The sequence below is a fragment of the Acipenser ruthenus genome, chromosome 40, assembly GCF_902713425.1.
Source record: "Acipenser ruthenus chromosome 40, fAciRut3.2 maternal haplotype, whole genome shotgun sequence".
NCBI lineage: Eukaryota > Metazoa > Chordata > Actinopteri > Acipenseriformes > Acipenseridae > Acipenser > Acipenser ruthenus.
The window spans coordinates 54,199-79,329 of record NC_081228.1 but is presented as its reverse complement, the minus strand read 5'-3'; the positions used below and the strand labels follow the sequence as shown (position 1 = coordinate 79,329).

Here is a 25,131-nt window from a genome sequence, read left to right as displayed (position 1 = left end):
TGTGAACTGTTCGCACATACTTTACATACTGCTGCATCTGAGTATCTTTTTTTTAGATATAATTGTTTTGTTTTTTTAACGCATATATTCATCGTATGTTAGTTAATTTTAGCTAACATATCAAAGCGGTCGCATATTTTACAATATATTTCAGAAATATCAACTGAGAGCGAATTAATCTAAGACACAAAATATAACATAATATTGTATACGTGAACTGAAACTAAACGGAAACAAAAACCGCGTCAGTGTGTGAGTAGGGACATGTTTACCGGTCGCACGCCGGGAAGGAATGAAGCCACGGTGCACCAAGGCTGGTGCAGTTCCGTCTCTTGGGGATGGATGGAATGGTTATCCTATATTATTGTGTTTATAACCCATTTGAATGTGTTGCTTGCCTCGGATATTGCATGTTCCTGTCGTATATGCGTGCAAGGATTACCAGCAGCGAGGAAAGAACACAATGGCATTTTAAGAGTAGGTGTCCTTTATTACTGATCTGATTATAGGACTCGATTAGAAGGTTATCATACAGGAGCGGTTTCTCTCTGTCTCTCTGACTTGCAATACATCCATGCTATTTAAACGAGGACAAGTGCATTTCTTTCCACTAGACCTCTCTTTTTAAAAGTAAGCCTTGTTGTAAAAGGTTCCTCGTATTTTATATTGTAACCAGCGAGGAGTACCCCACCTAGCACCGCTGCATTTGGGGTGCCTCCCGGAGGTCAGTGCAGCAGCAGCAGCAGCAGCAGCGCTGCTCGGGGTCCCGCGACACACGCGCTCATTCCTGCTCGTCTCGGCTTCTTATTTCCCCGCATGCTGAGGCTCGTGAGAGATGTCTTGCAGTGTCAGTTTTAAAGGTTGGCTGGCTTTGTGCTCCAGCGATATGACATTTACTGGGATTGAATCTGAGTGCAGATCATTTCACGTTAATTATTGTAATGCATATGATATGACTCGTATAGCCGATAACAGTAATAATCAACACAGTGATAATTATTATTACAAAAGCAAGGCCGGTCCATTTATAAAAAACAAAACGAAAAACCGACAACAAATGTGTTTTTTTTTTTTTCAGTTTCATCTTTAGTGCCTGCGGATTGATTTGTAATTGTGGTTCGGTGTCCTTGTCCTGTGTGGTTTGGTTTGATATTTGGTACAAACGGACCTGTGTAAGATTTAGCAGCACCATCATTATAATGTATTTCATCTTGTCTGTAGGCCAGTCACGTGACATTTGCACACAGACTGCACTGTAACACTAAAATAAAATGGCATTTCCACTTCCCACCACTAGAGGACACTCCGTATCTTCGCTCTGCAGCTTTGGACTAGCTGAGATGCTTAAAGTTAATAAAACGTATTAAAAATTAGAAACAAAGTCTAACTAAACATTGATAGGAAAGAACTGTGCAATCTAAAAGCCACATAACTAAACCCGGTGGCCTGTGTGGATCTCCCCTGCGCTTATCTGCAGGGCTTGTGCTGCAGAGAGAGTGTCTGAGGGAGACTGTCGCCCCCTGCTGTCTCCCATGGGAAGTGTCCTGGCTCTGTCTTCTCTTCCTGTTCATCTCCCCTCTCCGTTCCGCCAGAGCTGTGTCCCCCAGCGATGGGACAAGAGGGACGGGCGACTGCCCAATCCGGGCAGCTTTGACATGCTGCACAGGAGGTGTAAAGGTAGGGGGCGTGGTGGTGAGGGGCGGGGGGCGTGGCGGAGAGGGGCGGGGGGGGGGGGCGTGACGGGGAGGGGCGGGGATGGGCGGGGGGCGGGGGTGCACGTTCCTGTACAGATTTGCTCACACACCCACAATCATCTAGCACAGTTTCTGCAATGAATCTGCAATACTGGAAAGACTGGGAAAGCTTTTTCATCGTTTCTGTTGGAATTACAGATGTCTTTCCACACCAGACAGAAGGAGTGAAGCTGACCATCAACAGGACAATAAGCACTTTCTTTAAGGTGAGGAATTTCTCTTCACCTATTAATCACACAGGCGTTTGTTGTCAGTTATTCCACTGCATAGAACAAAGAAGAGTCAGGGAGACGTGATTGAAGAGTTTCAAATCTTCAAAGGAGTCGACGTGGGCGACCTGAACCAATACTTTGAGTGCAGCACAGAAACCAGGACCAGAGTTAAAACCAGAGACCACAGCGTGGAAATGAAGTGGAGATAGACTCAGGACAGAGGGAAGAGACTCTTCTACACACAGAGAGAGCTGAGGGGATGGGATGGGCTGGGTTACCTAGTCATGTTGATGAAGGAGACTCTTCTTCACACAGAGAGTGCTGAGGGGATGGGATGGGTTCCTAGTCATGTTGTTGATGCAGAATCACTGGGATCCTTTAAGACCCGAAGTTCTGAGATCAATCAGCTGCTCAGAACCGGAGGGGCTTAGATGGGTCCAATGGCCTTGTCTCGTTCGTGAATGTTTTTATGTTATTTATGCAGTTCTACATTGGTGGCCTTGCAGTTTATAAAGACAGGGGATGCAACAGCGCTCAGTGTGAAGCAGAAAGACAGACAGACGGTTTAGTCTTTTAACACGCTATGTTAATGCATATCTGTTTTGACAGGCGAGTCACATTCTCCACCTCAGTGCAGTCGGACCGTCCAACTATCGCTTTAATGCCTCGTATCAGCAGAGCGATTCAGACAGGAGGGAGGAGGTGAGGAGACTTTTCTACTTTGTGTTCATAATAATCCTAAAGTGTTTGAGACTCCTGGAACCCTCTCTCTCTCCTCTCTCTCCCCCAGGCCTGCCCCGTGCTGGTTAGAGAGATGAGACTCCTTGAACCCTCTCTCTCTCCTCTCTCTCCCCCAGGCCTGCCCCGTGCTGGTTAGAGAGATGAGACTCCTTGAACCCTCTCTCTCTCTCCTCTCTCTCCCCCAGGCCTGCCTCGTGCTGGTTAGAGAGATGAGACTCCTGGAACCCTCTCTCTCTCTCCTCTCTCCTCTCTCTCCCCCAGGCCTGCCCCGTGCTGGTTAGAGAGATGAGACTCCTGGAACCCTCTCTCTCTCTCTCTCCTCTCTCTCCCCCAGGCCTGCCTCGTGCTGGTTAGAGAGATGAGACTCCTGGAACCCTCTCTCTCTCCTCTCTCCTCTCTCTCCCCCAGGCCTGCCCCGTGCTGGTTAGAGAGATGAGACTCCTGGAAACCCTCTCTCTCTCTCCTCTCTCTCCCCCAGGCCTGCCCCGTGCTGGTTGGAGAGATGGATTCCTTCGGAAGTCTCAATGCCCAGTGTCTTCACTTCCTGAGTGAGCGAATCAGAGCCAAGGCTGTCTTTCAGGTGAGCTTTTGGATCAGAAATATTTATTAGTTTTGTCCCAAAAGAGCTGAATGTATAACAGTAACATACATACCCCTCCATGGCTGTGGTTGAGAGTGAGAGCTGTCAGTGTGATGATGAACTTCATCCTCCGTGGCTGTGGTTGAGAGTGAGAGCTGTCAGTGTGATGATGAACTTCATTCTCCGTGGCTGTGATTGAGAGTGAGAGCTGTCAGTGTGATGATGAACTTCATCCTCCGTGGCTGTGGTTGAGAGTGAGAGCTGTCAGTGTGATGATGAACTTCATCCTCCGTGGCTGTGGTTGAGAGTGAGAGCTGTCAGTGTGATGATGAACTTCATCCTCCGTGGCTGTGGTTGAGAGTGAGAGCTGTCAGTGTGATGATGAACTTCATCCTCCGTGGCTGTGGTTGAGAGTGAGAGCTGTCAGTGTGATGATGAACTTCATCCTCCGTGGCTGTGGTTGAGAGTGAGAGCTGTCAGTGTGATGATGAACTTCATCCTCCGTGGCTGTGATTGAGAGTGAGAGCTGTCAGTGTGATGATGAACTTCATCCTCCGTGGCTGTGATTGAGAGTGAGAGCTGTCAGTGTGATGATGAACTTCATCCTCCGTGGCTGTGATTGAGAGTGAGAGCTGTCAGTGTGATGATGAACTTCATCCTCCGTGGCTGTGATTGAGAGTGAGAGCTGTCAGTGTGATGATGAACTTCATCCTCCGTGGCTGTGATTGAGAGTGAGAGCTGTCAGTGTGATGATGAACTTCATCCTCCGTGGCTGTGATTGAGAGTGAGAGCTGTCAGTGTGATGATGAACTTCATCCTCCGTGGCTGTGATTGAGAGTGAGAGCTGTCAGTGTGATGATGAACTTCATCCTCCGTGGCTGTGATTGAGAGTGAGAGCTGTCAGTGTGATGATGAACTTCATCCTCCGTGGCTGTGATTGAGAGTGAGAGCTGTCAGTGTGATGATGAACTTCATCCTCCGTGGCTGTGATTGAGAGTGAGAGCTGTCAGTGTGATGATGAACTTCATCCTCCGTGGCTGTGGTTGAGAGTGAGAGCTGTCAGTGTGATGATGAACTTCATCCTCCGTGGCTGTGGTTGAGAGTGAGAGCTGTCAGTGTGATGATGAACTTCATCCTCCGTGGCTGTGGTTGAGAGTGAGAGCTGTCAGTGTGATGATGAACTTCATCCTCCGTGGCTGTGATTGAGAGTGAGAGCTGTCAGTGTGATGATGAACTTCATCCTCCGTGGCTGTGATTGAGAGTGAGAGCTGTCAGTGTGATGATGAACTTCATCCTCCGTGGCTGTGATTGAGAGTGAGAGCTGTCAGTGTGATGATGAACTTCATCCTCCGTGGCTGTGATTGAGAGTGAGAGCTGTCAGTGTGATGATGAACTTCATGCCAGTGACACGTGAATAGTGTAGAATAAAAATGCTGACGAGTTTATCAAGCAGAGATGGTTTTCTTTATAATTTCTCTCTCTCTCTCTCAGACTCAGTGGTCTCAGTTTCTAGTCTGGCAGTTTGAGACAGAATATCGAGGAGATGATTTCACTGCTGCTGTCACTCTGGCAAACCCAGATCTCCTCAGAGAGTCGGGTGAGACTTTCTACCCTCTCTGCATTTTCACAATCTGCACAAAGATGATCTGCCTGTTAATGGAGGTAATGTTTGTTTCCCCACGGACAGTAATCATGGTGGCACACTTCCTGCAGAGTGTGTCTCCGCAGCTGGTTCTGGGAGGGGAGCTGGTGTACCACCGCGGCCGAGCAGAGGAGGGGGGCATCGTGACACTGGCAGGGCAATACTCAGGTGGGTATGAGAGAGAGGGGGGTGCGGGGGCATCCAGAACAGTTAGACAGAGGCTGGCGATTCAGCTCATCGAAATTCCAGAGCTGCGTCCAAATGTACCTGCATCAGTCTACCATGTATTGAATGATCTGCGTGTCTGTCTGTCTGCCTGTCTGCCTGTCTGTGTGTCTGTCTGTCTGTCTGTCTGTCTGTCTGTCTGTCTGTCACTGTAATGCTGACTGAAGTGTTTATTTCTCAAGGTCCAAACTGGGTGGCTACTCTGAACGCTGGGAATGGAGGAGCGCATGCCAGCTATTATCACAGAGCAAACAAGCAGGTACAGAGAGGATACAGAGAGGGGGCAGAGAGGATAGAGAGAGGGGGCAGAGAGGGGACAGAGAGGGGGCAGAGAGGATACAGAGAGGATACAGAGAGGGGGCAGAGACGGTATAGAGAGAGGACAGACTGCAAACCCCTATGTGAGCTTTTCTGATTACAATTGCATGGTGGTGCTCTCAGTTAAATCCACATACAGCAGTTACTTCAGAAATACAGAACCCTCATTATAAACCCACTACTGAGATCTGCATGACCTGTGTGTATGTAACAGCCCAGCACTGACAGCATGATGTTCCCTGGCATTTCATTGGTGCAGATCCAGGTGGGAGTGGAGTTTGAGGCAAGCACTAGGACCCAGGAGACAACATGCTCATTCGGGTACCAGCTGGACATCCCAGAAGCCAACATGGTCTTCAGAGGTAAAGCGTCCTCTTTGTGGCTGTATCTCAGTATCGCTGATACGAATGCTAAGCCTTGGTAAAGCAGCTCAGTTAATATTGCTGTTGTGTAAAAACGTAACCCCAAGTTCTCTAGCTTTGTGGGCTTGTGTCTCCAGCTGGATGTTATTTGAATGCAGTGTTTCAACCCTTTCTTGTAATTCTTGAGCTCTATTAAATGGTATGTATTTGTTTATACTGTCGGTGGTGTTGGTCAGTGGCATTGTGAATGATGTCCATTGAATCAGGACTGGTTTCAGTGGGATTAGTAAGAGCTGTGTCTTTGTATTTCTCGCAGGCACGCTGGACAGCCGGTGGATCGTTGGCGGGGTCCTCGAGAAGCGCCTGACCCCCCTACCTGCAGCCCTGACGCTCGGGGCCTTTATGAACCACCGTGGGGACAAGGTGCAGTGCGGGCTGGGGGTCACTGTGGGCTAGGCTGGGTCAGTGCTGTGCTTCATGAAGCAGCGTGGGGACACGGTGCAGTGCGGGCTGGGGGTCACTGTGGGCTAGGCTGGGTCAACGCTGTGTTTCATGAAGCAGCGTGGGGACACGGTGCAGTGCAGGCTGGGGGTCACTGTGGGCTAGGCTGGGTCAGTGCTGTGCTTCATGAAGCAGCGTGGGGACACGGTGCAGTGCGGGCTGGGGGTCACTGTGGGCTAGGCTGGGTCAGTGCTGTGCTTCATGAAGCAGCGTGGGGACACGGTGCAGTGCGGACTGGGGGTCACTGTGGGCTAGGCTGGGTCAGCGCTGTGCTTCATGAAGCAGCGTGGGGACACGGTGCAGTGCGGGCTGGGGGTCACTGTGGGCTAGGCTGGGTCAGTGCTGTGTTTCATGAAGCAGCGTGGGGACACGGTGCAGTGCGGGCTGGGGGTCACTGTGGGCTAGGCTGGGTCAGTGCTGTGCTTCATGAAGCAGCGTGGGGACACGGTGCAGTGCAGGCTGGGGGTCACTGTGGGCTAGGCTGGGTCAGTGCTGTGCTTCATGAAGCAGCGTGGGGACACGGTGCAGTGCGGACTGGGGGTCACTGTGGGCTAGGCTGGGTCAGTGCTGTGCTTCATGAAGCAGCGTGGGGACAGGGTGCAGTGCGGGCTGGGGGTCACTGTGGGCTAGGCTGGGTCAGTGCTGTGCTTCATGAAGCAGCGTGGGGACACGGTGCAGTGCAGGCTGGGGGTCACTGTGGGCTAGGCTGGGTCAGTGCTGTGTTTCATGAAGCAGCGTGGGGACACGGTGCAGTGCGGGCTGGGGGTCACTGTGGGCTAGGCTGGGTCAGTGCTGTGCTTCATGAAGCAGCGTGGGGACACGGTGCAGTGCGGGCTGGGGGTCACTGTGGGCTAGGCTGGGTCAGCGCTGTGCTTCATGAAGCAGCGTGGGGACACGGTGCAGTGCGGGCTGGGGGTCACTGTGGGCTAGGCTGGGTCAGTGCTGTGCTTCATGAAGCAGCGTGGGGACACGGTGCAGTGCAGGCTGGGGGTCACTGTGGGCTAGGCTGGGTCAGTGTAGAGTATCATTTCAATTATGATTTTTAAATCCCTTCTAAAAATTCCCCGTAGTAAAAGCATTGCAAAGTGTAATAAAGCACAGTGAAAGCATGGCAAAGCATTGGCAAGCATTGCCCAGAGAGGTGTGGTAAAGTGTATTAAATAACATGGTAAACTGTGTTCAATTCATAGTGTACTGCAGTAACACCCACTGCTGCCAGGAATGACCTCACATAACCATGACCAGCAATAAAATCCATGTGTTGAATGATGGGGTGTGAAGCATCTGCTTGATTGATACATTCTAATAAAATCCATGTGTTGAATGATGGAGCAGTGCAGTGATGAGGTGTGAAGTATCTGCTTGATTTATATATTATACTAGTTTGCATGATTGCAGATGATTTCCAAAGAACAGAGATCAGAGTCAAATAAAAACGTGATGCAAAACAAACGCATCTCTGAGCTGAACTGGACGCTGCACAGAGCTGAGGTCTCAAACGTTAGTATCACACGAGCTGGGTCTTCAGCAAACCCTTCCGGACTGCCTCAGACACCGCTGGGAGTTCACTCTCAGGGTTCTGTTCTCTTTCTGACTCTTCGAACATTCAGCATCCTCGGACAGACCAGGGACAGACTCGCAGCTTTGACAAACACACACTTTATTACAGAAAAAGACAACTTTCTTCAATAAAGAAACCAAACATGTACACTGTGACAGTACGGATGAGTGTTGAAAAGAAAACGATGTGTCTGTGATGCACTCACACCCTCGTCACGTTTCACACGTGAAGCGACAGAAACACAAGGGCTTTCTTCACATGATTTCATCGGCCGCTGCTTTCCGAAGGCAGGACTCTAGCATTGTTTCCATGTTTGATTCTCTCTCCCGCTGTTTTCTCTTCTCTTATTTATGTGTGTCTGTTTATTTCATATATAGTTAAAGCTGTAATGCAACATCAAGGTCATTTCAAATTAAACCACAAATACTGTGTATAAAACAGCTGCGTTGCATTTATTGCTTTTTTTCAATTCCTTTTCAAATAAATAACCCTTTTATTTATATAGTACTGGAATTCATAAATGTAGTCCGTGGTGAGCAGCATTTGAATGAAGTGCGTTTCCTGATCTCTCTTGACCTCGCTGTGTGCTGTAGCTTCTCCATGCTGCTCCACCCTTGACTCCAGCTGCCCGGCACACGTTTGTAAATGTGTGGTGCGCTGCAGTGTTGTGCATCGTGATTGCAGCTCACACAGCAGGCCCACACCTCGCCCCTGCTGTACACTTCCATTCGTCATAGAAGTCTCTAATATGCAAGTTACCGTTTCACTGGCTTGGTCAATTCACCCTACATGAACAGAAATTGAAAAAGAAAAAACAAAAACGCCCCCCTCTCTCTCTGTCTGTTGCTCCCTCCCTCCCTAGCGCTCTCCCTCTCTGTCTATCCCTCCTTCTCTCCCTCCCTCCCTCTCTGTCTCTCTCTCAGTTCTGTTTGAAGAGGGATGAGAAGAATCCGTCCTTGCTCCCTCCTTCACTCCCCTCTCCGCTCCCTCTGAATGATCTCCTGTTGAATTGGGAGCGGTCCTTTCTCTTCACTGAAGCCTTGCGTTCCTTCTCTCTCTCCTCCTCGCTCTGCACCCGGACCTGCTGTCTGATCACCACCCGCATGTCCTCCTGTGAGAGAGAGTGAGAGACACACAACGTGGTCCTGAGAAAGAGACCAATACAAACCAAGAGACGCACACACACACACACACACTGCTGTCTGATCACCACCCGCATGTCCTCCTGTGAGAGAGAGTGAGAGACACACAACGTGGTCCTGAGAAAGAGACCAATACAAACCAAGAGACGCACACACACACACACTGCTGTCTGATCACCACCAGCATGTCCTCCTGTGAGAGAGAGTGAGAGACACACAACGTGGTCCTGAGAAAGAGACCAATACAAACCAAGAGACGCACACACACACACACACAGAGTCCTCTCATACCTGCCAGTCCTCCACTTCCTGTGCTAGCGCCACCTTGTGTTGGATGGTGTTAAACAGCTGCAGGTTGAGGGAGTCTCGCTCCGATCTGACGCGATCCAGTTCAGCTTCCAGAGAGCTGGACAGAGGGAGGGGGACAAATCTGAAGTGGGGGCGTGGAAAAGACACCTTTGCTTTCTACTGCCGTGCCACGGAACTGTTATTATTCACAAAGCAATTCCGTTTCTCTAAACCATGTGTCAGATGTACTTAAATCACACACACCCACGCACACACAGAGTGAGACACACACCCACACCCACGCACACACACAGAGTGAGACACACACCCACACCCACGCACACACACAGAGTGAGACCCACACCCACGCACACACACACACACAGAGAGACACACAGAGTGAGACACACACACACTAAGACATAGTGAGACACACACGCACACACACCTCTTGTCAGTTTGATCAGCTTGCTGTTTCAGACGCTGCACTTCTGCTCTTAAAGATTCCAGTTCAGCTCCCTGGCACTGCAGCTGTGAAGAAAGCATGACGTCAGCAGCGTCCTCAGGAAGCATGTTTCTGTTTCAGAGCGTTACGCTGCGTTACGGGGGGTCTCTGTGCTCTCACATAACTGGGGCTTCTGATTCATTGTTTAATAAAGGAAAATAAAACCAAATGTAAAGGAAATGTAACCTCATTTTCCAGTCTCTGAGTTTCCTCAACTTTCTGCGTCCAGATCTCCTGAGAAACGGCAGCTCTCTGAAACAATCATTCATCTGGGTTACAACTGGCAGAGAAAAAACACACTAACAAAAATGTGAGGCTCTTAAACTGCAAGTGACGTGCTGAAGGAGCCTGCTTTTAAAAACAAGAAGAACATGTGCAAGCGAGAGGAGGCCGTCCTCGCCCAACACCGTCCTGTTCAGGCAGTTTGACTAGAGGCCTATAACTGCTGACCTGTGCTTGCTCCAGCTCTGATTGGATGGAGGGTGTGAAGGACCCGGGTTCTGTGAAGCTGACCTCTTCCCCCCGGTCTCGAATTCGAGTCTGCAGGGAATGGTTCAGGCTCCGCTGCTCAAACAAGTCAGCCCTGCCCTGTAAGAGCTGGCAAACAGAGCGAATCAAGGGGATCAGTGTTCAACACAAACAACACTTAAACGAACAGGCTTGAATACCACACAGCTGTCTGTAGACACTGTAATAACAAAAGACAGTCTGAGACTATTAGAGCTCATTTATTACATTTCTGTGTTCATGTGAACTTCAAATTCCTTACAATGCGTTTCAATAGGGATATGAACTGGGTTTTATTTGAGAATGCGATAGCTCTGTGTAACCCTCCTAAGTGTAATTAAAACACAGATTTCTCCATCTCTCCATCTCTGTGCCTCTCATTCTACACTCCCTCTCTATTTCTCAGCCTCTCTGTACTCTCCTCTCTCTCTTTCTCCTCCTCCCTCTCCTGCTGCTCCAGCACTTTCTCCCACAGAGCCTCAGAGACGCTCCTCAGCCTCTCTGTCTGTCCTCACCTCTCTCTCTTTCTCCTCCTCCCTCTCCTGCTGCTCCAGCACTTTCTCCCACAGAGCCTCAGAGATGTTCCTCAGCCTCTCTGTCTGTCCTCACCTCTCTCTCTTTCTCCTCCTCCCTCTCCTGCTGCTCCAGCACTTTCTCCCACAGAGCCTCAGAGATGCTCCTCAGCCTCTCTGTCTGTCCTCACCTCTCTCTCTTTCTCCTCCTCCCTCTCCTGCTGCTCCAGCACTTTCTCCCACAGAGCCTCAGAGATGCTCCTCAGCCTCTCTGTCTGTCCTCACCTCTCTCTCTTTCTCCTCCTCCCTCTCCTGCTGCTCCAGCACTTTCTCCCGCAGAGCCTCAGAGATGTTCCTCAGCCTCTCTGTCTATCCTCACCTCTCTCTCTTTCTCCTCCTCCCTCTCCTGCTGCTCCAGCACTTTCTCCCACAGAGCCTCAGAGATGCTCCGCAGCCTCTCTGTCTGTCCTCACCTCTCTCTCTTTCTCCTCCTCCCTCTCCTGCTGCTCCAGCACTTTCTCCCGCAGAGCCTCAGAGATGCTCCTCAGCCTCTCTGTCTATCCTCACCTCTCTCTCTTTCTCCTCCTCCCTCTCCTGCTGCTCCAGCACTTTCTCCCGCAGAGCCTCAGAGGCGCTCCGCAGCCTCTCATTCTCTTCCTGAAGCGATTTCATTTGCTTTTCTGCTTCTGACTTTCTCTGCAGCAGCAGAACATTCTGTAGAGGAACAACCGCACAGCATGTAGGGTTCACATACACATGGAAGGTACAGAACTTGCAAAGACCCTTTAATCAGACCTCAGGGAGGGAGTAGAGACATCGCTGTCAGCAAACACAAAGATGTGTGGTCAAGAGGGCAGAGCGCAGATCAAGAGAGGTCTGAGTGAGACTGTGCAGCACACTGGTTAGACCACACTTACAATACTGTGTTCAGCTGTGATCCACACACTACAAACAGGACAGTGAGGCTAGTGAGTCTAGTGAAGAGCAAGCACACTAATCCAGGGCTACAAGGAACGAGCTGTGATGACAGGACGAGGGAACTGAATCTAGCCTGGAGCAAAGAGGGTTAGGGGAGAGATGACTGAAGTCTTAAAACCCTAAAAGGAGTTGACAGTGGTAACTGTGGCCACTATTTCAAGCACAGCACATTTCAGAACGGTGCCCAAAATACATCCCACAGTGTTTGTGTGAAGAGAATTGTTTTGGGTGAAAGTTCAGGCTCACAGTCTCACCTCCGCCTGCAGCCCTTCTATTCTGGCCGTCCGGATTGAATTCTTCATGTCTCTCTCTTCAAACTCCTCCCTCAGTGTTCGCAGCTCTGACATCAACTCGTGCTGCACCCTGACTGCCTGCGAAACATAGAGGAATGTGACAGGGAGACCTTACTGAGATCTGAGCAAATCTCAGTCCAAGAACAACCAGCCAGACCCCAGCCCTGCTGCTGAACTAAGATCTGAGCAGATCTCAATCCAAGAAGTTCTCATCAGGCCTGACATCAATCTCCAGACTGGCTCTGCAGTGCAGCTGGCTGGGATCTGGCACAGAGAGTGATATTGGCGGTTCTTGCATGGTGAGGTGTGTCTGGGAGCCGCTGTCATTATGGAGATATTGTTTCATAAACTTGCTGGCCTGCATTCCTCACACAGCGGGAGGGATGATGCAGCAGAGAAAGGATTGTACTCCAGACAAAAGAAACAGAACAAAAGAGAGTCGATCTGCTCTGCTTTACAGTACAGCAAAATAATTCCAGTGCATCAAATCTGTATTACCATCACTTCATAGAGCGCACATTTTCCTGTAGGAAAGAGGCGCACGTTATGTTAAACGGTTCACGGTATTTTATTTCATTAATAGAAATGCTATTTTAATAACATGCAGATGGTAGAAAGCTTGTTACCTCAGAAAGCTGTTCCACCAGCCTCTGGTTGTGATTGGACAGCTCTTTCAGCTCCTCCCCCTCCACTCTCCGCCTCTCCCGGTCCTGGTTCTGCCACTGCTCCAGCTGGGCCCTTGCCAGCCCCAGGTCCGACTCCAGGTCCGCCCTGTGCTGAGACCACTCCAGATCCACAGAGTCCTGCTTCAGCTTCATCTCATAGCACTGCTGCTTCAGCAGCTGAGGAGAGAGAGGAGGTGAGAACACTGGGGCTCCGGCAGCCTGTGTGCCTCTGTATAATCAACTCTCACACCCCGCACAGGAAAGCAGGCCTCGCTGCTATTCATCCTTTATTGTAGGGTTAGAGGACGGAGGCCCATCCAACATGACTAGCAACATGACTAGGTCACCCATCCCATCCCCTCACCACTCTCTGTGTGAAGAAGAGTCTCCTTCATCATCATGACTAGGTAACCCATCCCATCCCCTCACCACTCTCTGTGTGAAGAAGAGTCTCCTTCAACAACATGACTAGGTAACCCATCCCATCCCCTCACCACTCTCTGTGTGAAGAAGAGTCTCCTTCAGCAACATGACTAGGTAACCCATCCCATCCCCTCAGCACTCTCTGTGTGAAGAAGAGTCTCCTTCAACAACATGACTAGGTCACCCATCCCATCCCCTCACCACTCTGTGTGAAGAAGAGTCTCCTTCAACAACATGACTAGGTAACCCATCCCATCCCCTCACCACTCTCTGTGTGTAGAAGAGTCTCCTTCAACAACATGACTAGATAACCCATCCCATCCCCTCACCACTCTCTGTGTGTAGAAGAGTCTCCTTCAACAACATGACTAGATAACCCATCCCATCCCCTCACCACTCTCTGTGTGAAGAAGAGTCTCCTTCAGCAACATGACTAGGTAACCCATCCCATCCCCTCACCACTCTCTGTGTGTAGAAGAGTCTCCTTCAACAACATGACTAGATAACCCATCCCATCCCCTCACCACTCTCTGTGTGAAGAAGAGTCTCCTTCAGCAACATGACTAGGTAACCCATCCCATCCCCTCACCACTCTCTGTGTGTAGAAGAGTCTCCTTCAACAACATGACTAGGTAACCCATCCCATCCCCTCAGCACTCTCTGTGTGAAGAAGAGTCTCCTTCAGCAACATGACTAGATAACCCATCCCATCCTCTCACCACTCTCTGTGTGAAGAAGAGTCTCCTTCAGCAACATGACTAGGAAACCCATCCCATCCCCTCACCACTCTCTGTGTGAAGAAGAGTCTCCTTCAGCAACATGACTAGATAACCCATCCCATCCCCTCAGCACTCTCTGTGTGAAGAAGAGTCTCCTTCAGCAACATGACTAGGTCACCCATCCCATCCCCTCAGCACTCTCTGTGTGAAGAAGAGTCTCCTTCAGCAACATGACTAGGTAACCCATCCCATCCCCTCACCACTCTCTGTGTGAAGAAGAGTCTCCTTCAGCAACATGACTAGGAAACCCATCCCATCCCCTCACCACTCTCTGTGTGAAGAAGAGTCTCCTTCAGCAACATGACTAGGTAACCCATCCCATCCCCTCACCACTCTCTGTGTGAAGAAGAGTCTCCTTCAGCAACATGACTAGGTAACCCATCCCATCCCCTCACCACTCTCTGTGTGAAGAAGAGTCTCCTTCAGCAACATGACTAGGTAACCCATCCCATCCCCTCACCACTCTCTGTGTGAAGAAGAGTCTCCTTCAGCAACATGACTAGGTAACCCATCCCATCCCCTCACCACTCTCTGTGTGAAGAAGAGTCTCCTTCAGCAACATGACTAGGTAACCCATCCCATCCCCTCACCACTCTCTGTGTGTAGAAGAGTCTCCTTCAGCAACATGACTAGGTAACCCATCCCATCCCCTCACCACTCTCTGTGTGAAGAAGAGTCTCCTTCAGCAACATGACTAGGTAACCCATCCCATCCCCTCACCACTCTCTGTGTGAAGAAGAGTCTCCTTCAGCAACATGACTAGGTAACCCATCCCATCCCCTCACCACTCTCTGTGTGTAGAAGAGTCTCCTTCATCAACATGACTAGGAAACCCATCCCATCCCCTCACCACTCTCTGTGTGAAGAAGAGTCTCCTTCAGCAACATGACTAGGTAACCCATCCCATCCCCTCACCACTCTCTGTGTGAAGAAGAGTCTCCTTCAGCAACATGACTAGATAACCCATCCCATCCCCTCATCACTCTCTGTGTGAAGAAGAGTCTCCTTCAGCAACATGACTAGATAACCCATCCCATCCCCTCAGCTCTCTCTGTGTGAAGAAGAGTCTCCTTCAGCAACATGACTAGGTCACCCATCCCATCCCTCAGCTCTCTCTGTGTGAAGAAGAGTCTCCTTCAGCAACATGACTAGGTAACCCATCCCATCCCCTCAGCACTCTCTGTGTGAAGAAGAGTCTCCTTCAGCAACATGACTAGATAACCCATCCCATCCCCTCATCACTCTCTGTGTGAAGAAGAGTCTCCTTCAGCAACATGACTAGATAACCCATCCCATCCCCTCATCACTCTCTGTGTGAAGAAGAGTCTCCTTCAGCAACATGACTAGATAACCCATCCCATCCCCTCAGCTCTCTCTGTGTGAAGAAGAGTCTCCTTCAGCAACATGACTAGGTCACCCATCCCATCCCTCAGCTCTCTCTGTGTGAAGAAGAGTCTCCTTCAGCAACATGACTAGGTAACCCATCCCATCCCCTCAGCACTCTGTGTGTGAAGAAGAGTCTCCTTCAACAACATGACTAGGTAACCCATCCCAACCCCTCACCACTCTCTGTTGAAGAAGAGTCTCCTTCAACAACATGACTAGGTAACCCATCCCATCCCCTCAGCTCTCTCTGTGTGAAGAAGAGTCTCCTTCAGCAACATGACTAGGTAACCCATCCCATCCCCTCAGCACTCTCTGTGTGAAGCAGTGTCCCCTTCCCTCTGTCCTGAGTCTATCTCCACTTCATTGCAGACTGTGTTCTCTGGTCCTGGTTTCTGTGCTGGTCTTGGGTTTGGGTTAACTTTGCTGACTCCTTTATTTAAAGACCTCAATCATGCCCCTCTAATTCTTCTTTGTTCCAGGCTAAATAGATTCAGTTCTTTCAGCCTACCAGCCCGAAGCGACTCCTAGAAGCTGAATTATTGCTGTGAGGTGGTTTGAGATGTGACCTCTAGAGATGACTCTTCTTCCCCCTCTGAACTGTGAATTAGGACACGGAACATCTTTTAATGTAGATGATAGAAATGTTAACTTACACGACCAGGCTACCCAGGAATACGTCTCTCTCACCTCTATCTCTCTGTCCCTCTCTTCCAGCTTGGCTCCCAGTTCCTCGTTCCTCTCCAGTAAGGCTTGTCCCAGTTCCGCTGCCAGTATGAGGTCCCTCTCCAGTAGCTCGGAGCTGGTGTGTTCCAGTGGGGGGGGCAGGGGGCTCCCCATAGACTCTCTTCTCTGAGACGGGAATGGGAAGAAGGGTTCCTCCAAACTGGGGGAGGACAGACTGTCCCTCCTGGACTGGGATGCCAACCTCCTGACCCTCGCAGGATCCGGGTTCCGCCACGACAGGGAAGCCATGCAGTTAATCCAGCCTGGTTTAGTTTCAGTGAGGCCTCTTCCAAACTGGAAATTTGTGATTAAAAAGTGTGTTGCCTCAAGATGCAAAGTATGCTAAGAAAACGCATGAAGAATCCATTCTGTTGCTCTGATGAGTGGCAGTACAAGCCACACTGTCTTTCATCTCTTCTCTTTGTATTCAGACACCCCGGCCTCGATCTGAATCAAAGTAAAGTTTTCAAATGTTATCTGGGTGGAGCGTGTGTTTGAGTCTGTCTGTCTGTCTGTCTGCCTGCCTGCCTGCCTGTCTGTCTGCCTGCCTGTCTGTCTGTCTGTCTGTCTGTCTGCCCTGATCTCCCAGTCTGTTGAAAGCTGTTTTGCTGCCTCTTGAAATACCTTTAACCCTGGAGTCCTGAGGCTCTCAGCTCCCTCCTGCTTCCTCAGTCCTGGTTTGTAAATGTTTTTTCTGCACTGAGATTCTTTCCTGTGTATCTGGTTTATCTTTCTGACGTCACGTCTTTAAGATTTCATTCTCTAATCCTCACCTCGCCCTTTCTGGTTTCACTCCCTTTATCTGAAGACCTGTCAGACTCACTCTGCTTGTCTTCATCCCTGACTTTCCTCACTGTGTCCTGCCCTTAGAAAAGTTCACCACAACAACAGCACAGCAAAGTGGAATAAAGCAGAGTGAGAGCCTGGAAAAGCAAATGAAAGAGCTGCAAACCATGGATGTCTGGAAAAGCAAATGAAAGAGCTGGAAACCATGGATGTCTGGAAAAGCAAATGAAAGAGCTGGAAACCATGGATGTCTGGAAAAGCAAATGAAAGAGCTGGAAACCATGGATGTCTGGAAAAGCAAATGAAAGCGACGCCCCTCCCTCCCTCCCTCCCTGTCTGTCTGTCTCCTGTCCCTCCCTGTCGGTCTCCTGTCCTGGGTATGTCTCAGTTTATTTCTTCTGTTTATTCACTTCATGTACCTGTTCTCTTAATTGGTGTTCGTTTTCCTTGTATTTTTCAGTTTCTTGAATAGATGTGTTGACACTCTCTCTCCTCTCTCTCTCTCCCTCCCCCTCTCTCTCTCTCCTCCCTCTCTCTCCCTCCCTCCCTCCCTCTCTCTCTCTCTCTCTCTCTCTCTCTCTCTCTCTCCCTCCCTCTCTCTCTCATTCTACTCCCTGTTCCTCCCTCAGGCACATTCCTCTCTCAGAGGGGCAGGGCTGGGCTCAACAGGTGCGTCACAATACCTGTGTAGTCATGGAAACACAAACATCTTTGTGCAGCTCACAGTCTGGATGATGGACTGTTTAAAGAGGTACTCTGTACTCGGGTGAGCTATGCTGCTGCAGAGTCACTTACAGCAGGACCTCGCTTTTCCGTCTCATCCCAAGCACCAATCTTACAGTCTTGTGTTGTTAAAGCCCCTTATTGAAAGGCTCTTGTTGTTTGTACAGATGTTCAAATAGAATTCAAAATAATAAATCACTACATTTCAGAGGAGCATTAGGGATATGTTAATACAAATCTATACAGTGTATTTATAGGAAACTAAACGAACATGTCTGTGGATTTCTAATACAAAATGGAAAGAAAAGCCCTTTTTTGAGAAGAGTATCTCATGATCAAAGTGGCAGATGAGAAGGTGGGTGTAAGATAGGCAGCCAGCAGCCTCATCAAGGACACAGATGAGAAGGTGGGTGAAGGGAATAGGCAAGTCAGCAGCCTCATCAATTAAGAACGTTGCCAAATTTATATCAACACGTTTAGTAAAACTATACTTCACACCAAAAATCAAGAGAAAGCAGTTCAAAATAAAACTCCTTAATAAAATCATACACGCCTGTAACCTGGGGCCGAGTTAAAACAAGTGAAACACAGATTCCTCCTCCAGACAGCATGGGGCAGGACTGAGGACTGAGCTACGAATCTATTCCACCAGGAACCGAGGAGAATTAGGGAGGGCGTGATGACGTCTTTAAAAAAAGTTAACCCTGACCAATAAGCGCAGCACGGAACCCAGGAGGAGAGAACTCAGGGTGCGTTCAGGAGATCATTCTGCGCAGAATCTGATCAATTCCAAGCATGATCTCCATGAACAAACTAAAACATGCGCGTCACTAGGATCCCCGTCACTGCTGTGCGGCTGCTGCAGCACCGCGCATGCGCACGAGAGGGCGCACAGGAAGTGGGGGAGGGTCGCTGTTTTTGTGTGATGGCGGATTGTTATGCGGGATGATTTTACTGTAACCCTTATTTGAAATGCGTGAACTCGCAGTGACATTGAGTGTCCGAGTCCGCTTTGGATTTTGAAGTCTGAGGCTTTGCTGTGTTTTATTAATGAGGACCCGACTGTGAAGCGTCCCAGAAAAACTGTTTCTAGTGCAGCTAGACATCCGAGCGAAACTGAAAGGGTTTAAATACACCTTGAAAGAAAACATCCTGTTTCCGGTCTCAGTGTGAAAGAAAAGTATTCGCATTCGTTTATTAGTGGTTCGGAATTGGAGGAGGTGAAGATGGATGTTTTTAAAGGCAAGCTCTCCGCGGTCATTGAGCAAGCATTGAAAGCTGCCGTGGACACGGTGATCAGTGAAATCACACAGCTGGTCGGTAACGAATTCGCGGATCTGTCTGAAAGAGTGAAAGAAATGAAACAGCTGAGGCGTCGATTGGAAACATCCGAGCGGGAGCTGAAACAGCTGCGCGGGTATTTCAAACCCGCAGATAAGAACAGCGGCGCCACACCGCCTCGAGTGAGCTGCCTTGAGCGCGACTTCCAGCCACACAGTCCGGGAGGAGACGATCCCGAGAAGGAAAGCGGCGATGTTACCGGAGTGAACGCTTCACTCTTCAATGAAGCACAGAGCGGGTCCCAGCGTCTGTGCACCAGTCAAGCAGCTCCGTCGATAAAGGACTGGCCCCTGGTTTTATTAATCACACCAGAGATCGTCACTGAAGATAACAACCAGGAGTTACTGATCTCTGACCAGAGTGTTGACACGTGGATCCGAAGTATTGTGGACAGAGCGGGAATAGAGAAAGGTAAGAACCTGGCTTTGTTTTTATAACAAGCTCTAGAAAGGTTCAGGAGATGGTTATACCGGTTCAGTCATTGCGATGCTGCTGCTGCACAGGTACTCCGAACTGCAGTCAGCAGATCTAAATGAAGCTGTAGATGAGTTAGTGTTGTGCAGATGAGATTTATGCAATGCAATGGCAAAGTCAACACCAGGACGTGTACAAATAGAAATAAAAACGAGTGTGCCGATGTTTCACTTGAGGCTGTGCAGGTGTCATTATCATGTGTGTTGTAATATGATGTGCCCTGTTCCCTGGGCTGCACACATTCTCTCCAGCATTCCCACTTGAAACTTTCATTTACCAAAAACTGATTGGACGTGAAGAACAGCAGAAAGAGTTGATATGAAACCGAAGTGACCAGAACCGACATGCATCCCTGTCATGAATGCACCTGTTAACGTCTGCTTCTCTTTATACCACAGAGGCTCAAGAGGAAACTGTTCATGAGAACGTAGCTTTACAGGCTCCAGAGCAGCACCTTCACCAGGAATACTGTGCAGTTCAGAGTGAGGCTCCCCAGGGATCTGTTCAGAGTGAGGCTCCCCAGGGATCTGTTCAGAGTGAGGCTCCCCAGGGATCTGTTCAGAGTGAGGCTCCCCAGGGATCTGTTCAGAGTGAGGCTCCCCAGGGATCTGTTCAGAGTGCTGAAGAGGTCCCGCTGCAGGGCTGCAGCCACACTGAAGAGCAAGTCACTGAAGTGGAGTCTGTGTTCATTATTGAAGGTGTCCGGGAATCACCAGCTGCCCACATTAAAGAAGAGCTCCCTGAACTGGAATCTGTCAGTAATTCCAAAGATGTACCTGACATGGAGTCGCTTCAAATGAAAGAGGAAATCACTGAAGAGCACAATAATAATGAGGAGGATGAGAATGATGGATCCATCCAATGTAAAGAAGAGGCGCACGCTGCTAAAGAACTCAGTGCTGGTGCTCACAATGAAAGCACTGCACTTGGTGAAGTCAGACCAGAAGCTCCTGTCCACGGTAATGGGCAGGTCTCTAATGACAGGAGCACAGATGATACAGAGAAAGAGAAAGAGAGCAGCTCCGTGGAGAACCTGGGCAACAAGGACTGTGCAGAAAGAGGAGCGATCACCACAACCAGCGTGACCTGTAAGTAAATGAGCTTTAATAACAGAGTGACCTGTAAGAAAGAGCAGTGATCTCCACAACCAGCGTGACCTGTAAATACATGAGCACTAATAACAGTGTGACCTGTAACTACATGAGCACTAATAACAGAGTGACCTGTAACTACATGAGCACTAATAACAGAGTGACCTGTAAGAAAGAGCAGTGATCTCCACAACCAGCGTGACCTGTAAATACATGAGCACTAATAACAGTGACCTGTAACTACATGAGCACTAATAACAGTGTGACCTGTAAATACATGAGCACTAATAACAGAGTGACCTGTAACTACATGAGCACTAATAACAGTGTGACCTGTAACTACATGAGCACTAATAACAGTGTGACCTGTAACTACATGAGCACTAATAACAGTGTGACCTGTAACTACATGAGCACTAATAACAGAGTGACCTGTAACTACATGAGCACTAATAACAGTGTGACCAGTAACTACATGAACACTAATAACAGAGTGACCTGTAACTACATGAGCACTAATAACAGAGTGACCTGTAACTACATGAGCACTAATAACAGAGTGACCTGTAACTACATGAGCACTAATAACAGTGTGACCTGTAACTACATGAGCACTAATAACAGAGTGACCTGTAACTGCATGAGCACTAATAACAGAGTGACCTGTAACTACATGAGCACTAATAACAGTGTGACCTGTAACTACATGAGCACTAATAACAGAGTGACCTGTAACTACATGAGCACTAATAACAGTGTGACCTGTAACTACATGAGCACTAATAACAGAGTGACCTGTAACTACATGAGCACTAATAACAGTGTGACCAGTAACTACATGAGCACTAATAACAGTGTGACCAGTAACTACATGAGCACTAATAACAGTGTGACCTGTAACTACATGAGCACTAATAACAGTGTGACCAGTAACTACATGCGCTCTACACTACACACACTTGCTGTCTCTGAGATTAGTCTATGATTTGGGCAATTGTTAAACGCTTCATAGAAATACATTCATGAATCCCCCCCCCCCCTCTCTCTCTCTCTCTCTCTCTCTCTCTGTGTTTTTTAGCTCCTGAAGTGGCTGATAAACGAAAGCCTGATTCCAATCCAGTGCTTCCCTGCAAAACCTCTCCTCATGAAAAGAAGCTGAAGAAGATCAGAACTAAGACTGAGAGAGAAGAGAGTGTGAAATCCCGTCCAGAGAGGAAGAAGAGGCTCCCGTCCCCACAGCCTGGACCCGGAGCTTCAGGGAGTGCGGACAGTTCTGAACAGGCTTTGCATCTCTGTGCTACGTGTGGGAAGGGCTTCAGCAGGAAACAGTACCTCACCTGTCACCAGCGCAGCCATTCACTCGCAACTCCCCATCGCTGCACCATCTGTGGCGACCGCTTCAAACAGCTGTGCCACCTGAAAACACACCAGCGATTGCACCAGAACAAGAACTCCTTCCGCTGTAATGAATGCAACAAGAGTTTCATTGAACTGGGCAAACTCAAAACGCACCAGAAAATCCACAAAGGAGGCTCTCCCCACCACTGTAAAGAATGTGGAAAGAGCTTTGCGCTTTTAAACTTCCTGAAGAGACACAAATGTATTCGTGGCACGGAGAGCCCTTTCCGCTGCAGTGAATGTGGGAAGTGTTTCGCCAACAGAATTACCCTTGGAAGACATGCTCAAGTTCACACAGGAGAGAAACCCTATCATTGTAACGAATGTGGGAAGACTTTCATGGACATAGGAGGACTTAAAAAACACCAGCGAGTTCACACAGGAGTAACACCCTACCTCTGTACTGCGTGTGGGAAGAGCTTCTCTCAGATCGGGAGCCTGAAAGTACACCACAGGACCCACACCGGAGAGAAGCCCTTTTACTGTAACACCTGCGGGAAGTCTTTTAAAGAGACAAGCACTCTTCTCAAGCACCAGAAACTGCACGCAAAGTAAACCCTTTGAAACAGCTGCCATCAATCAACCAGGCAGTGAAAACCTATAGCCCTGTGCTAGGATACATGAAAATAAAGGAACATATAGGAAAGGAAATAGCACCATATTCTGTTCTGTGTCTTTCATTGAGAGATAAGCAGTGTTCTAGCCCTTAACGGAGACTGAAACAGATACAAGCAGGAAATAAATGATTCGGTTAACAATAGTAGAAACTGAAAAAAAATAAAATTGAGAAAGAAACACACCAAAAACGAAACACAAATCATAAGAGTAAGCAGGGAATAAATGATTCTTTTAATATCGCCGTTTCTCACTGAGTGGTTCAGACGTCAGTCAGCATCATACTGGATGGCTTGTCCGCACTGTGACAGGTCGTAGGGCGCCAGTTCTTTTGGGAGTAGCTCAGCGTGTTGTTTTGTGTATCGGAGCCTGTCGAGTTACACATGTAGAAAAACAGTGGTCTGTTCTGCAATGAGTCTGCAGAGTTTGAAGAGTTGATGACGCGCCGGGTCTCTGTCATTGCCATTGAAGCTGAGGAAGATGAGGAGGTGCTTGAGCATAATGAAGTGACAGCGATGAAAGTGACTCAGGATTAATAAATAATAATACTGATAGAAAACGTAATTTAAGGTCGGCCTACATGTAATGCATATGTGGTTAGGGCTCTGGACTCTTGACTGGAGGGTCGTGGGTTCAATCCCAGGTGGGGGACATTGCTGCTGTACCCTTGAGCAAGGTACTTTACCTAGATTGCTCCAGTAAAAACCCAGCTGTATAAATGGGTAATTGTATGTAAAAATAATGTGTAAAAAATAATGTAATTTTATGTAAAAAATAATGTGATATCTTGTAGCAATTGTAAGTCGCCCTGGATAAGAAATAAAAAATAATAATAATAATAATAATAATAATAATAATAATAATAATATGTGTTTAATGCACTTGTTAAAAGTTTTGATAATTTTAAGCGTGCTGATAGCAGACCAGGTACAAACCTCTTGGTGTATTTTAACATGTTTTGTTGTATTAACAATGTACGAGTTTGAGATTAAACAATACATTATTTTTGATAATGATACTTAATGCTTTTACTGTTCATTTTAAAAACATTTTAGAAGTTTGTCATTATTATTATTATTATTATTATTATTATTATTATTATTAATAATATTAATAATAATGGTAGATCTAATTCCGTTTTTAAATACAAATTCGTTCTTCTGCTTGTTCATTTTCCAATGTTTTGCAGACCGTATCCTTGTTAACCAGGCATATATAAAAGACTGGAGTTGTGTGTTAGCGGCTTCTACTATGAGATCGAATATAAACATGTGCAGCATGTGAAGCTCGAGATCTAATATAAACATGTGAAGCATGTGAAGCTCGAGATCTAATATAAACATGTGAAGCATGTGAAGCTCGAGATCTAATATAAACATGTGCAGCATGTGAAGCTCGAGATCTAATATAAACATGTGTGATGATGAGCTGTCACTCAGCGCCACGCCCTGGGCTCATACTGTCATTAAAATACATAGGATTGTGAATTTCAAATATACTTTTTAATATGTAATGCTGTCTTCCTTTGGATAATATATGGAATAAAAATGTTTTGACACAAACACATGAAAAGATTTTTTCCCCCCGTGCTATGATTTGTTTGATAGAGAGTGTGTGTAATAAATATATATATTAGAAAATGGATTGGAGATTTCCTTTAACCTGATTGGTCAATATGAGGCCCCTAATCTCTGGTAAAGGACCTTGAATGTTATCAACTGTTTAATCTCGGTTCCAAATCAGTCCGCCGGAAAATATCTAAATCCAGTATTCATTTCTGCAATCTGCCTTTATTTCTGCTTGATGAAAGAAAATGTCTGTTTTAGTGCACCCCCCCAGAATGGTGTCTTTCACTGTAGATTGAAGTGGGGCTCCCTGCTGTCCTGTACAATCTGTCTGTCTATTTACATTTCCAACAGCAAACTGTGAAGAGGATGGGCTGTGGGGATTCCAGTCAGTTTGAAAAACCCTGTCAGGTGCCGGTGATTAGATACGCAGGGACTGGCTCTGCTTGTTTGAACCCTTCAATAATAAGAGTGTCTGTGTTCTCGAAGCAGCCTCTGTGTGCTTCACCTGCAGTCACCTGGCTGGCAAACAATGGGAGCCTTGGGTAGAGATGCTCGGGTGTAAATTCCACTGGGATTTTGGAGGTTCTGTCGGGACTTCCCTTGTTAAATTCTATTCACATGTCTGTTAGATTTTTAGGAAGCTGCATGTCATAATAAAGCCAATCCTGTACTACACACACACACACACACACACACACCCACACACACACACCCACACACACACACATACACACGTAGCGCACGCACACACACACATACACACGTAGCGCACGCACACACACACACACCCACACACACACACCCACACACACACACATACACACGTAGCGCACACACACACACACACATACACACGTAGCGCACGCACACACACACATACACACACACACACACACACACACATACACACGTAGCGCGCACACACACACACACACCCACACACACACACACACGTAGCGCACGCACACACACACATACACACCCACACACACGCACACGCACACACACACACACACATACACACGTAGCGCACGCACA

The 25,131-nt window shown here is 48.1% G+C and overlaps 3 protein-coding genes across 9 annotated transcripts; 2 read left to right on the top strand and 1 right to left on the bottom strand.

The window, feature by feature from the left end:
* Positions 1-10: 10 nt before the first annotated feature.
* Positions 11-6,303, top strand: LOC131708065 (mitochondrial import receptor subunit TOM40B-like). Of its 2 annotated transcripts, none has more exons than XM_059010013.1 (10): positions 11-477; positions 1,593-1,677; positions 1,893-1,960; positions 2,576-2,668; positions 3,186-3,287; positions 4,779-4,884; positions 4,975-5,097; positions 5,337-5,413; positions 5,732-5,834; positions 6,151-6,303. In XM_059010013.1, exons 1-10 carry the CDS (start codon positions 265-267, stop codon positions 6,288-6,290), a joined length of 1,110 nt encoding a protein of 369 aa, XP_058865996.1. In that variant the 5' UTR covers positions 11-264; the 3' UTR covers positions 6,291-6,303. The 2 variants fall into 2 exon arrangements, with proteins under 2 accessions (XP_058865996.1, XP_058865997.1); XM_059010014.1 differs by having other exon boundaries at positions 341-477; positions 1,478-1,677.
* Positions 6,304-7,978: 1,675 nt separating this feature from the next.
* LOC117420360 (BICD family-like cargo adapter 2) lies at positions 7,979-17,393 on the bottom strand. 6 transcript variants are annotated; one of them, XM_059010004.1, is made up of 10 exons: positions 17,303-17,393; positions 16,062-16,544; positions 12,748-12,963; positions 12,083-12,199; positions 11,418-11,564; positions 10,282-10,428; positions 10,018-10,083; positions 9,775-9,857; positions 9,330-9,444; positions 7,979-9,007 (listed from the first exon to the last, which is right to left on the bottom strand). In XM_059010004.1, exons 2-10 carry the CDS (start codon positions 16,344-16,346, stop codon positions 8,816-8,818), a joined length of 1,368 nt encoding a protein of 455 aa, XP_058865987.1. In that variant the 5' UTR covers positions 16,347-16,544; positions 17,303-17,393; the 3' UTR covers positions 7,979-8,815. The 6 variants fall into 6 exon arrangements, with proteins under 6 accessions (XP_058865987.1, XP_058865989.1, XP_058865991.1 ...); XM_059010006.1 differs by lacking the exon at positions 17,303-17,393 and adding an exon at positions 16,871-17,206; XM_059010008.1 differs by lacking the exon at positions 17,303-17,393 and adding an exon at positions 16,921-17,206.
* A 796-nt stretch (positions 17,394-18,189) lies between these two features.
* LOC131708062 (zinc finger and SCAN domain-containing protein 12-like) lies at positions 18,190-23,543 on the top strand. Its single transcript, XM_059009992.1, has 3 exons — positions 18,190-19,358; positions 19,820-20,509; positions 21,591-23,543. The coding sequence occupies exons 1-3, from the start codon at positions 18,833-18,835 to the stop codon at positions 22,463-22,465; spliced, it is 2,091 nt and encodes a 696-aa protein (XP_058865975.1). The 5' UTR covers positions 18,190-18,832; the 3' UTR covers positions 22,466-23,543.
* The last annotated feature ends 1,588 nt before the right edge of the window (positions 23,544-25,131 follow it).